This window comes from Rhipicephalus microplus, chromosome 1, assembly GCF_043290135.1.
Source record: "Rhipicephalus microplus isolate Deutch F79 chromosome 1, USDA_Rmic, whole genome shotgun sequence".
Lineage (NCBI taxonomy): Eukaryota > Metazoa > Arthropoda > Arachnida > Ixodida > Ixodidae > Rhipicephalus > Rhipicephalus microplus.
Window position 1 is genome coordinate 94,795,285 of NC_134700.1, and position 14,924 is coordinate 94,810,208.

Genomic DNA, 14,924 nt, shown 5'->3' on the forward strand with positions numbered 1-14,924 from the left:
CGTATTGGGGTTGCTAAAGGCAAAGTGCACAGAACTATTTTATGATCTGATATGCCATCAATTGTTTGAACACTTGCACTGTCGGTGGGATAGCGATCACTTGCGAATACAAGGTCTAACATTGAGTGCGACTGTCCTTGCATTCGTGTATTTTCTACAACAAGCTGCGTTAGAATAAAAGCAAATAAGAATTCGATGACTATATTATTCGACAGGGGTCCTGGACTTAATGGGGACAAATTTACATGAGGTAGCTTGAAGTCACCCGCCATGATAATCCTGCCACTTAGCGTATGCAAATTCATATAATCCAGAACGGGGTTTAGGTACGTCGCATCAGCATTCAGGGGCCTGTAAACGGCGCCAACATACACGTAGCCGTCGTTCAGGAGAAGCTTACACCAAACCGCTTCGCCACTGTTCACCTCAGGCATGACTGTGTAAGCAATTACCTGCCGTAAAACAATTGCTACTCCGCCGCCTCTAGTGTCCCTGTCTTTTTGGACAATTGTGTAGCTCGGTGGCACATCTTCATGGTCATGTATATTTTAATGTAGCCACGTTTCACTCACAGTATCTCACGTTTTTCGGCCAATAAGACAGCTTCAAATTGTTTTGCCTTGTTCGCAAGACTTCGCGCGTTAACATTTAGAAGGGTTATGGGTGTTGTCATCGAGAAAACTGCGTCGTTGGTTGTTGCTCTTCGTTTTTTATTTACTTCTACATGTTTACTGTCTTCATCCCAAGTAAAAAGGCGTCCGTTTATCCGAACTCTGTCGAATATAAGCCTTACCCTTTCCCCTCTATCGCAGTTTTCTTTCGTAACTTTCCACAGTTTTCTTCTAGTTTCACGCACGCCAATCGAGTAATACTCGCTTATTGAATAACCGCTTCCTTTGAGCTTGTCACAAGACTGGAGTATTTTAACTTTGTCGCGATAGTCGAGCAACTTGAGAACTATTGGCCTGTCTTTCGGATCGCCTTCTCTAGTTCTGCCAAGACGGTGAATACGTCCAATTCCTGCAGCCTTTACGTGTAGGGTATCATCTAATATTTTCTTTCGTACGAGGTTATGAAGCTCATGAAAGGACTCGTTTTGATTTTTCTCAACGACGTACGCAATCAGGTTCGACCTGCGATTTCTGTTCTCCAGTTCTTTGATTTTCCTGTTCATGCCTTTGATGTTTTCTAGGTCCACTATTCGCTTTACGCAATCAGAAACCTGCTTTTCCAGTACGCTAAATTTTTCAAGTTTCTTATCAATTGCAGTTTCTGATTTGTGACAAATTTCTTTTTCTTGATTTCCTTTATGTCGTCTGCGATTGTTTTTAGTTGCTTTGACCAATCGCCCTCTGTAGGCCCTGGATTAGTGTCTACGTCGCCACTAAATAATAACAGGTAGCAAAGAGCATTAGTCACGTTAGTAAGCATTTCGCACATTGACCATGGGCATGGCAGCAAGAATAAGCAAACGTTATTGCTACGGTAACACTTTCCGTATCGTTCGCTCACCTGTACAAAAAACATGATCGGGTTCGAAGACCGTATCATGGCATCACCACCATGCCCACTGTCAGGTGCCGCGCTGAAGAGCCGTTTTATAGTTCCGTTGATAGATGCATCCGTTAGCGCCCCTGGTAGATCCAATGACGTCATTTTTGCTCTTCTAGGAACGATGTTTAGCCGATGAAAGACCACGGGCATCGGCTTCTTTTGATCGTTGACCAAGAACATAGCTGGCGATGAAGGGGCGTTGTTCATCGGTGATAGCTACGCTGGGACAAACAGCAATCCAAGTCGAACCTGTACGAAAAACATGATTGGGTTTTAAGACCGTATTATGGCATCGCCGCCATGCCCACTGTCAGGGGCCGCGCTGAAGAGCCGTTTTATAGTCCTGTTGACAAATGCATCCATTAGCGCCCCTGGTGGATCCGATGACGTAATTTTTGCTCCTCCGGGAACGATGTTTAGCCGATGAAAGACCACGGGCATCGGCTTCTCTTGATCGGTGACCAAGAACATAGCTGGCGATGAAGGGGCGTTGTTCATCGATCATAGCCACGCTGGGACAAACAGCAATCCAAGCATAACCTGTACGAAAAACAAGGTCGGGTTTGATGACCGTATGCATGGGATCGCCGCTATGCCCAATCTTACTTAGGTTTGTTCGTGAGCGCGTGGCGTTGGCCCCTGAGCCACCACGAAACGCCTCTTTCCGCTTTAAAACGGCAAAGTATTTCTATCTACCACTTAGCGCTACTGACGCCTGTTCTGTTGGGGGGGGGGGGGGGTCGGAGGGAAATAGCGTATGTTAAGCACTACCAGGAAAATGGCACGACGAGCACGTTCGGCGTAGAGTTGATTGATTGATTGATTTGTGAAATTTAACGTCCCAAAACCACTATATGATTATAAGAGACGCCGTAGTGGAGGGCTCCGGAAATTTCGACCACCTGGGGTTGTTTAACGTGCACCCAAATCTGAGTACACGGGCCTACAACATTTCCGCCTCCATCAGAAATGCAGCCGCCATAGCCGGGATTAGATCCCGCGACCCGCGGGTCAGCAGCCGAGTACCTTAGCCATTAGACCACTGTGGCGGGGCGGCGTAGAGTTACTGTATACGCTGATTCAACGTAAAGCTCGACGTAAAGCTCGGTGTAAAGTTCGGCGCCCGGCTTGTCGCTAGGCTCTGTACCGCGCTCAATTCCCACGCGTGTTTTTCTCCTCGCAGAAAGGGGGCCTTATCCGCGCACTTATCCTGTGGTGAGGAAGAACCGCACGCCTTTGGCTTTCATCAGAACGATTGCGTTTAGTTGCTGGGCGCAAAAAGATCGTTTTGCTCGATCAGCAGGCCTAATTCATGAAAAGAGCCTCATTTTCAAACACACCGAAGTAACAGTTGGTTGGCATTCATATCTGTACTTATGCTTACGTTTTGTGCGTATTTTTGTTTGAACAGTACGTTATGTGTCGAGCTGTAAACTTTGGTAACTCTAGGGCCATGTGTTATGTTTTCGTGCGTCATTTGGGCGTGAGCAGCGCGCTGCACGTTTCGATCTGTTCGCGGTTGTCAGCGTTACATTCCAAGGTGTTGCTACCACATTCATTACTTCGCGGTGAAACTGTTACTTTTTAGATGTCATCGGCCCATTGAACTTTCTGTGTCTTCTTCGTTCGTTTGCCTTCCGGAAGAATACTGTCAGCTAACCTTAATGACCCACGGTTATCCTGCTTACGTGGTAAGTGTCCGGCCAACGTTCTTTTTTATTTGAACTATGATATCCTCTACCTAGGTTTGTTTCTTGGCCCACTCCGCTTTGTTCTTATCTCTTAAGGTTGCGCCTATCATTTTCCTTTCAATAGCTCACTGAGTCGTCTTCAATTTAAGCTAAACCCTCTTTGTAAGCTGCTAGGTTTCTCCTGCTCCATAGGCAGGTACCAGCAAGATGCAGCTGATATAGTTTCCTCTTGAGGGTAAGTGGCAGATCATCATTCATAATTTGGGATCACTTGACAAATATGATCCACCCCGCCATTATTCTTCTAGTTATTTTACTCCCAAGGTTCGGCTCCGCAATTTTTACCGATCCTTATATTCATTGACAACTTCCCATGGCTCTCCATTAATCGCAAAACGCTGTTTTTTTGCGAGAGTGTTGCCGATTACTAAAGTTTTGTGCATAAGAATTTTACTTAGGTTTTCTGCTAATAATACATACTTTTCTGCTTTTTGTGTTCAGATCTGTAATGAAGAGCTGTAATTCGTTTCCTGAAATAGTTATCAAGGAGATGTCATCAGTGAATAGCAGGTTAAAAGGTACTCTTCACCAACTCTTACTCTTAACTCTTCCCAATCTAGAACCGTGAAAACCGCCTGTGAACACGCGGTGAATAAGATTAGAGAGATTGTGACTCCTTGCTTTACACTATTCTTTATTAGGATTTTGACGCATTTTTAATGAAGAACTATGGTGGGTGCAGATCCGTGTCTATGTAGGCCTACAAAGTTGGCACGTGGCCAAATTACTCGAAGAAACATGCAGCCCCATCAACGGCAAGAAACGGAGCTGCACTACTGCACAGAAAACTACGCGGAAATTCTACGCATTACTAAATGCAACTCGTGCCGTTCGGCAACTGTATGCGTATTACTTTCACACATAAGAAACGGTTGTGTAACAGCACTCAGACACACACGCCACGATTTACTGAAAAATAAGCAGGGAATGCGGCAATATTACAAGATATCATGTTTACACACATCGATGGCTATGACCTCTGCTGCGAGCTTTATGCCGGCCGGCCGCAGGAACCACCCTTTTCGAGAACACTCTGTCGTGCGTCTGTACTACGCCACATTGAAAACACAATTTATTCCCTAAAATCATGTCCTTTTCCTTTTGTACTGGTTTTCGAAAACACTCGCACAACATTTCTATGGAGTCAATGATGATGATCGAGTGGGGCAAAGCGTCCGTTTGTCCGTCCTCCTGTCTATTTCTCTGTTCGTCCATCCATCCGTCCATCCATCCACCCCTATCTCTTTAGAGCACGCATCGAATGGACTGACGCTTCGCCCCACTCATCATCATTCACTCTTTGGATATGCTGGGAACTTATTATGTTAGCGCTACCTATCCTTTCTGTTCGCCAACTATACTAAGACTACTAACGCCGTCTAGTAGTATTATTTCCAAGGACATCTACACACAATGCCATCTGTAGAGCGATTCATACACTACTGGTGGCTACAGACGTATACTATAATCCTTCAATAGTTTTACTAGTCATGAAGCTTCGGCGAAAGTTTGATATAGAGACAGCAGCAACTGCTAGGGGTGTCCTCACCCCTGGCGGGGCATCGGAGCGGCCGCGGCGCTGCAGCTGTACGGCACATGCCGGAGCTGTGAAACGGTAATAAATATAGCTGTAAAGGTTGAATACGGCTTCCGAGTGATGTTATCTTCAAGCATATTGGGGAAAGCTCTAATACAGTGAAACTTAGCATTGAATGAGGTCTTGAAGCAACAAATTTGACGACATGCTGATTACACTGTAAGATATGTTACTGCTATGAAATGATGCTCATTTTCTCTCCTGAAGCATCTAGTAAAAACTTGTGTACAATCTAGAGTTCTTCAACAACTCTGGTGGTCGTTAACGCGTCACGGAAGTGCAGTGGTTGCAGCTTTTGACAGCACACATCCAGCCATCGAAGCAGTTTATACATTCGGTGTTTTTTATATACGAAGTTGTACACCTTAAAATTGCCTCGCACGTAACAAACCAATGGCCACTTTGAATGAATCAGTCCTTTTAATTTAGCAAGTGATGGGGATTAAGTGACACTTAATATGACGTTTGTGTCCTTTTCGCGGATTTTCTTCTTTATTAATGACTGCGGTGCCTTAGCGCTTTCGAAGTTTGGCTGGCCGTGCACTGTAGTTTCTCGGTCTTCGACTCTGCTGTGTAGCTTACTCATGCTGTGTTTCTCCTGTCCTTCATTGGAGTGGCTACTGTAAAGGCGAAAGCCTTCCATGTCTTCTCAAATGTCAAAATTGAGTGACTGCATCCCGCGCCGCAGGCGTGAACATGTGACGCAAAAAAAAATTATCTTCTCATGCTCACTGATAATGAAAAAAAATTGTACGCTTTTACAGCTTGTGCAATTTTGTATTGCATTGTGGTGCAACCGATCTTGCACCGTAACCGTAGCAAACATCTATTCCTAGCACTAAAGTGTCTGTTAATCGCAATAAATGGACGCTTTGATTTTTTCAAGCTGTAAAGACCTGCATGTATCTCCACCTGTTCAGCATATCACCTCCACACTTTTTGTCATCTCAGTGCCTGTATAAACGAAAACGGTCAGCATTCAACTTATCAAGCTTCTGTATTACTTACTGGCATGGAACGAGGAAGAGGCGGCCGTATGCTCACTTTCAGTAAAATGCGTCATTATCCATTGCAGTTATGTCAAAAGGGCTCATCCACAGTGTCTATGCAGCCTCAACAGTCTCCAGCTCACGGATGGTTCTCGTCGACGCTTGGTAGGCGGGTGAGCTCTGAATTTCTTCGCACTGTACAAATTCGTTGTGAGGCCGTGGAAAATCCTCGGCACAGTGTCGGCAAAAGTTTCGGAACGTCGCGCGGTGACTTCACAACAACACCTCCGATTAGCCACTGGTCCACGCGAACAATGTCACTCTCAACGAAGTGCTTTTCGCACAGGCGCACACACGGTGAATCAAGTGTGAAACCACCAGTGTGTTGTCGCGTCATTGCGTGCTCCACTTTTCCTGCCGATCGCTGTAGGCAGCGAGAACTCAAAGACTTTTTCGTCACTTCTTTTCCTGTCGGATCGACAACCAGGTACCCAGCAGGTATGTGGCATGCTTCTCGATCTTCGGCCACAGCATACTAGGCACAATAGTATTCTTACGGTGAAAAACTACGCGATGGCGTGGTACGATATGACGCACTGATCCGACAGCGGCCCCAGCAGCCAGCTTCCTTCTGGTCTGCCCGATGCCCGGCGCCAGAGTTAACCCCACCGAGCCCGGTGATGCAGCGCTGCCCCACAGCCTCCACTCGCAACACACAAAGTTCACCCGTAGAGTTAGGCAAAAGCTTCACGAACAGTGAAAGTATTCAAGGGCACTGATACTACATACAAACAGAGGCGGGAATGACCCGCACTCTAAGGAGCTTCGCCCCTTAAATCATACACTGTTAACTTTGTAAAAGGCTGCCTGGCTTTGCAGTGGTAGTGCAGTGGTTGAGGTACTCGGCTGCTGACCCGCAGGTCACGGGATCAAGTCCTGGCTGTGGTGGCTGCATTTCTGGTGGAGGCGCAAATGCTGTAGGCCCGTGTGCTAAGATTTGGGTGCATGTTGAAGAACCCCAGATGGTCGAAATTTCCGCAGCCCTACACTACGGCGTCGCTCATAATCGTATAAGGGTTCTGGGATGTTAAACTTCACATATCAATCAGCGAAAGCCTAACCGTTTTATCAAACCTATAACCTTCGAGCACCCGCACTTGCATACAACACAGGTGTAGCTGACAGAGAGACGACGATTTGTAGCAGGCCAGTTAACACTGGAGTGGCCGTCAATCGTCCTTCAAGGCGCTGGTGGCGCATCGTGGATATACTGACCCGACCGCCAGAATGCTAATATATGTGTGTGAAAGACATGATTTAATCATTTGCAACAGCACCGAGAAATGTGAAGGGTAGATCACATGATAGGTACGAAAGCTGATGTCGAGGATAGATTACGCAATAATGTCCCATATTATGTATGATCGGCTAAGAGTAATGAACATAGATTAATATGGGTCAAGAAGCTTAGGTAGTGATCACAAACGTGTCAAGCTGAGGTTTGTAAGAGAAATAAAATTGGAAAGGTGGCATTACGAGCAACCACATGGTAATATTTATTCAGAAAAGCAAATAGAAATAGCAACTAAAGAGATTGTGAAAATATTCACCGAGGATACTAAAACAGAGTGGACGTACACAAATCTAACTAGATTGTTTAAGTTAGAGTTTGCTAAATTATCCAGTCAAATCAACCGGGAAAAACATACAAAAACCAAAGAGATCGTGGAAGGAGGAAGTTATGAGAGCCATAGTAAGACATCAGGAAGCTTCCAGGTAACACACGTATGCTAAACAGAGGGGCGTACCGGTAGATGATGTCAAAATTAAATGAGATAACTTTTTGAGCTGCAGAAGAGAAGTGTCCGATATGACCAGTGACAAGGTTAGAAGAAAAAGGGCCCAATGAATGGCGGAAGAAAAGAACAGAAACAAGAAGGTGGGCTGCAAAGTTTTGGAACCATCTCCATTCTCTGAGTAATCAGACAAGCATAAAACTGAGGTTTATACCTACAGTTCAAGGGGCCAGACTAGAAGGGGATGAGGCAATGATATATATAAATACAATAATAGAAAAATTGAAACATCCCGAAAACGCTGCATGCACCGTACCAGATGAGGATGGACTAATTAGCTCAGTGGCTCCACTCAGACAATGAGAGTGGGAAAGGGCAGAAAAAAGGGTTCCTAATAGCACGTGAACAGGCCCTGACGGCATCGTAATCGTGCTAATAAAAAAAAATAGGACCAAACTCTGGACAAACAATAAGAGAGGCACGAGCAAAGCAATAATGGATGGTGAAGCTCGTGCCTCAAATCAATAAAGGGTGGAAACTAAGCAGGATGAGCATGATCTATAAAAGGAAGGGGGGCAAAGCCGTCCTAAACAACTACCGTCTTATAACAGTGACATCAGTAGTTTAAAGGCTGGTGATGCAGATATTAAAGGAAAGACTACAGACATGGGTGGAGAATGAGGGGGTGCTGGGAGAACTAAAAAATGGGTTCCGTAAACGAAGAAGGTTGGAGGACAATTTGTTTTCATTGATGCAGTGTATTGAAATAGCGGAAAAAGAACACACGCCCCTGTGGCTGGCATTTCTAGATATCGAAGGAACTTACGATAGTGCGATTCAAAAAGTCTTGTGAGGAATACTGGACACACTAGATGTGAAAGATTGAATATCTAATCTTTTAAAGAATACCTATAAAAATAAGAAGGTAGTTATCAAATGGGAAGAACAGGTAGCTGAACCTATACAAGTACAACGTGGGCTTCGACAGGGATGTCCCCTGTCACCTTTGTTATTTATGCTGTATCTCCAGGGACTAGAAACCAAATTAGATGTAAGTCATCTCAGCTTCATCCTCTCTTTTGCCAAGCAAGGAAAACACATTGAACAGTATGTGCGAGCATTAATGTGTGCAGATGATATAGTATTAAAAGCCGACAACAAGGCTTATTTGTGGTAATGAGGGAGATAGGTGAACTTTGAAGTTCAGCAGGGAAATATCAGCAATCATGATTTCCAATGATACCAAAGGCAGTGAGCGTGAGATACAGGAAGTCACGCTAGAAATAGTGCATAAATACAAATATTAGGGCGTATAGATAAATAACGAGGCTGAGTATCTAAGGGAGCACGAAAGATACGTAATGACTAAGGGCACCAGGAATGCAGCTGTAATGAAAAATAGAACATTGTGGAACTACAATATGTATGATGTTGTGAGGGGGATTTGGAAAGGTGTGATGGTCTCGGGTTTGACGTTCGGCAATTCGGTCTTGTGCATGAAATCAGCAGTTTAAGCAAGATTGGAAATTGAACAACGTGGTACAGGTAGACTTGCTTTGGGAGCACACGGAAATATCCCAAATCAGGGGGTACAGGGAGGCATGGGATGTACATCGTTTGAGAGCAGGGGGGCTAGCAGCAAGATAGAATTGGAGAAGTGATTGAGGAAAATCTTAGAGGAGCGTTGGGCCAGGAAAGTCTTCAGTTACTTGTACATTAAGAATGTCTATACTAAATGGAGGAAACGAACTCGAAAATTCTCACGCAAGTATTTAGACAACAGCAGAATACCAAGCCAAAAGGAAACATTGGTTAAGAAGAAGGTGAAGGAAACAGAGAGGGACATGTGGAAGATGGAAATGCTTTCAAAATCATCACTGGAGACCTATCGAACTTTTAAGCAGGAGATTGCAAGGGAAAATATCTACGATGAATCGCTGGGTAGTTCTCTGCTCTTCGAGGCTAGAACGAGAGTATTGCTGACCAAGACGTACCAAGTGAAATACGAAGGCACAGACACGATATGTAGTGCGTGTGGAAGGAGGAGGAAACGGCTGATCATTTGATCCTGTTCTGTGAAGGCCTCCGCCCTATAGTCGAAGATAATGGCGCCAAATATTTGCATGCATTGGGTTTTATTGACAGTAAAGGTAAAATGAACTTTAAATGAGTAGAAATAACCAGAAGGTGGCTATCTGATTGGTGGCTAGAGTCGAGACGTGATTGAAATTCAATTCTTAAACACGCAGTGATAGTACTTAGTTTTATAGCAAGGTAGCGTGAGCCACCATCCGATCTAAAGGGCACAGCCGGATACATCTATCCATCCATCCATGTAGTGGAATGTGGCCCCACTTGTATGTGCTGCATGTTTCCGATATTAAATTACTCGGAGCATCACTTTGGAAAAGGTCGGTCAACCGTAACTCTAGTTCATTCATTTCCAGAGACTGTAGATCAAAATAATGAAATGGAAGTCATGTTCCTGGATATTAGTAAGCCATTTAGAAGTTATCCACCGCAAACAAAGTACAAAACTCCAAGACATCATTCTACCCGACATATTCATTACCTGGATGTGAATCTATTTAACAGAACGTTCACAGTTTGTGTCAGAAAATGGGAAAAAATCGAGATTTCCCATAATGTAGACGTGCTACAAAGGCAGTGTTCTGGGGCAGCTAATATTTTCACTTTGTGTAAATGACATTGTAAGTGCAGTACTACCAGAAAGACAAAGCAGACTACTCGCAGAAGATTGTGTGCTCTTTCGTGAAGTTTCTTGTTCTAATGATCCACAGAACTACAACTTAAGTCCTAAATACATATTCAACTGGTGTAATTGCAATCATATGGCACCAAACGCACTAAATACTGTTTATCTTCGTTAAACTTGCTCAAAAGCACGTCTTCATTTTAATTATACCTCAGCTCATTATTACTACAGCAGGTAAAAAAAGAGAAATATCTATAGGCATAGTTAAAACTAAAGAGCTATCTTGTAACTTACAAATAGACAACGCGGCTCTGCAGCATTCCGTAAGTTCTGTTTGTATAAGCTCAGAAATTCTCCTGATAACATTAAACTACATAGTTACTTTACGCACACAAGACCAAAACTAGAGTACACTAGTTTACTAAACCCGTTTCACAAAACTAACAGATAAACTTGAAGAAGTACAAAGAAGGGTTGTTCAGTTTCCCTAATGTAAGTTTAAAATTACGAACTGAGCAATTGAGTAATATACAGCCAACAACATTACAACGCTTTATGTTTCTTCTTGTTAGTCATAAGTTAGCTCTTGATCCGCGTGCAAATGTACCTCCTCGCTCCACTAGGTACACACTTATCCATCACGCCCATTCTTTGAGCTCATATTTTGCTAAAACCAACGCATTTCTGTCTTTCTTTTTCCCGCGTAGTGTATAACATTGGATCTGCCTAACTTACCCAGTTTTCTGTAGCACAGAGGTCTGTATGCTCTGTTAGTATTTGTAACGTTTAATTTTATGTACTATTTAGCCATATTATCTTTTCTGCATGCCGTTAGCAGCTGTTTTGATTCTATTTTCTTCTGTATATTCGTACGTTATCACATGTATTTTTTTCCTATACCCTGCCTCTTGCACATTTTCTGGTTGGAAGAGTTCCTGGTCTGCAGTATTTATTAAAAACACAAAGATTAGGAGTATGCTCCGGTTAATTTGTGCTATACCCGTTGGTTCGGGTGCTGAATGTAAAGTAGTTTGGTTACAACTACGTACACACCCACGATAAGTTTTCCTTTAAAAAATGTCAAAGGAAAGTGTTGTGTGTGCGTGTATGTGTTTAGAAGGAGTGTGGTCGTATGTAGAAAGTGAAAAAAGACAGTTCCGGAGACAGACAAAAATTTGGAAGCATTGCCATGGAAAATATTGAATCCTAATGATAAAATATAGCAGAGACATAGGTCTTCGTCATGTTACAGCAAAACACAGCTACTGGTCAGTTTACTCTGGTTGTGTTCGTTTTGGGAGTGGCGCGGACCTAATCGCACCCACGGGGCCCCGAGCATTGGTCAGGAGGGGTGGTGTCAGCAGAGATTGGCTGCCCAGCCTAGTGGAATCACGTGCTCCAACCTCCAGACTATTTCTGTCCGCCATGAGGCAGCCCACGTGGCATTGTTGAACCTACGCAGCAGCGTTTCAAGCAGTTGCGTAGCCAGTGGGTGACTCATGCCCCCCTGTCTTCAAATTCGTTTTTTTCGGCATCGCATACATACGTTAAAGGTCTACTTGTCTGCCCAGCTACCCCCCTCTAGTTTCGAGCTGTGGTCGCAATTGTACTGGTGGCAGCGCTCACCTTAATCCACCTGTCAGCTTTGGTGTCGTAGCTCTCGATGAAGCTGGTCGGCGCTCCAGCCATCCAACCCCCAATGACAAACATCACCTCGTGCGGTATGCGCGGTCGCGCGAATACGGGCGTCGGCACTTCGCTGTTGTGCACCACCACGTCCAGGTCGTACAGGAAGCGCAGCGTCTGCGTCACTCGAGGCCTGCACGCCGACGCAGTCGCACACAAAAAAGGCACAACAGTAAGGTCTACGTAAAATTCGCGTACTCCTGGAGTGAATGCGGCAAATGGCAAATGAGGGACTGGGGGTTCAGGAGAAAGAAATGCATGGCCAAGGAGACTCCTTAACTTTATGTACGCAAGTGGGGAATATATATGTTGGAGAATACTGTAAGCCGGGGTAATTTATCGGATCATCATGCTCCAATATCACTTTGAACACATACATGATTATTCACTAATTCAATGAAGTGCTCGCTAAGTGTGAGTGCGCCTAGAAGCAGCAGGTCCAGGGCCAACATGAAGTTTCCCGTTGGGGATCGTTGACTAACTATTATATAGATTGCGAATTTATCGTACAGCCACTAGAAGAAGCTCGTACAATATGAATGTTCAAAGACTTCTCTGAGCGCCAAAACTATGTTAATCTGTAGGAAAGAAGAAATTACAACGTTTCACTGTTTTCAAGAAGACGATGACGCAAGATCGTGAACACAGGTAACAAACCTGTGCTTCTAGGAAAATGTGTCTGACACTATGCAAGTGTATCTGAATCTGAAATCGCAGGTTTAATCTCGGGCAAAGTGGGCGCAATAGGATGGAAGCGAAGTGCTGGAGGCCCATTTATAAAATGCTAGAAATGCTAGAACCCTTGTAGAGTCAGGCTCCAGTAAAAGAGCTCCGGGTGGTCGAGATATCCGCAAAAAGAGGAAGGAAGAAAGTATAAAGAAAAAAAAAGCAAGGAAGGAAGAAAAAAAACAGCGGTAGACGAAGGGATCATAAGTTTTGAGCTTTCTTTATCGAATCTTTTTTTGAGGCCATGATACGCCAATAAAAAAATTCCGAAAAACAGACACAAAAGCACTCCGCATGGCACTGACTTGCAGCCGTCGTCGTCGATGATGTACTTGTGCGTCTTGATCTTCTCCACGAAGTAGTCGGTGGCCACTAGCCCCGTGCGCACGCACTCGAACAGGCGCGCCATGTGGCGAGTGCGGCTACCCGGGTCAAACTCGATCCAGCGGAGTGTGGCTTTCCACACGCTCTCCTCCTTGGCGACGTTCAGATTTTCGTCCGACAAAATGGCCATCATCTCGTCCACGTCCAAACGCAGGAACTCTTCGCTACGCTTGGCCACCTCGACGAAGTGCTCCATCAGGTAGCTACGCATATGGCGAGAACATTAAAAGGATCCTCCAAGAAACGGTCCTTCATGCGTGCAGAGTGATAAAGACTATCTGAAAAGTGTACTGTCAGTTATTAGGGCGAAAGCTTGATACGCCACATGAAACTATAAATTTGACCATCGGCGGCGACCGTCCCACGGCGTCGCTAACGAGTGATGGGACCATCATCCCGCGCTGACGTCACATATTCTATCCTTATCACAACGTCCAGGTCGCAATTTGTGACGTCATAAGTATTGGTGCGATGTTATCTAAGGTAACGGCACACGATTACAGTGCCTAGAATATTTGAAGTGTGATTACTACCAAGCGTGTGATTACTACCCTTGAGGATGCCCGCGATGCATCCTCTGAGTGGCGTGATCTCCCGCGTACACATCAGGCCGACACGAGAAACGCATGTTTGCATACTCGAATGTTAGTTTTTGTTTTAACGCGATAGCATTAGAGGGCTTGTGTCGCAGAGATTCCGCCGTTGCAGTCGAGATCATTCGTTATAAGGGAAAAATCGTTCGTGAGCGAAAAATAAAAAAAGAGACAACTTAAAAAAGGAACAAAATTTTTGAATTTCATTGAGGATTGAGCCCGGGCCGTTTGCGTGGCAAGAAAATGTCCTACCACGAAGCCACAATGTTTTTTTTTTTATTACCGGTTTCGCACAAGGTGCACACATCAATATAATTCACTGTGAAGAGTAACATACAAACAGAAGTGATGACAAAACAGCCGCGGAACTATCAGTGATTACAGTGCTAAAATTCCTTCAGGTTCACCAGGGGTTCGACCCTGTTGAGCCATTCCGGAACAAAATCTTGTTGTTTGAGTATATCAATGTACTGAGCAATGCTTTCGCGGAACAGTATACGGGCTGGCCGCCTGTCAGGGTCACAGTAGTAACCGGCCATTCTTGCCCGCCATAGACAATGGAGGCCAAGCAGCATTATGAGATCAAAAGGCAGCCCCTCCTCTTTTTCTACTGTTAAAAACCTAATACCCAGTGAATGTAAGGGGAGTTCCTTTTTTAGAGTTCTCTGTAAAACATCCCAGAAGTATACCCCTTCCCAACAATGCAGAAAAACGTGATCTATTGTCTCCGGCTTTCGGCAGATCAAACAGTGCGAACCCCATGGCATATAAACTCCTCTATCTTCTAAAAAAGTCTTAATCGGTAGTGTTCCGGAGTGTAATTTAAAAAAAGGTTTTTGCAATACGCTGTATTTTCATTTTATAACCATGTTTCAGGACATCATTGCCTTCTCCCCCGCTATTAATTAACCTATACATAGGAACTGGAAAAATCATGTCGCATATGTCTTTATGCAATTTCTTTCGCCCGACCGAAGAAAGGTATTCATTGGAAAACCAAACTGACAAGAACCGGACACTGTCTGCAACTTCTTTAAAGAAACCTCGCGTAGCTTCCGGCAGGCTTGCGGTGCTAACCACAAAGTTAGGCAGAACACGACAAAGGCGTAACTGGCATACTATTCTTAAGAAG

The 14,924-nt window shown here is 44.5% G+C and overlaps 1 protein-coding gene across 1 annotated transcript in view; it reads right to left on the bottom strand.

Moving 5' to 3' along the window:
* The window catches only part of LOC142791013 (kelch-like protein 10), a 97,394-nt gene that overhangs the window by 58,749 nt on the left and 23,721 nt on the right, over nt 1–14,924 (bottom strand). The window contains exons 3-4 of the mRNA XM_075885407.1: nt 13,121–13,402; nt 12,030–12,222 (exon numbers count right to left, since the gene is read on the bottom strand). Coding sequence (XP_075741522.1) covers nt 12,030–12,222; nt 13,121–13,402 — 475 coding nt within the window. The remainder of the gene's footprint in view (nt 1–12,029; nt 12,223–13,120; nt 13,403–14,924) is intronic.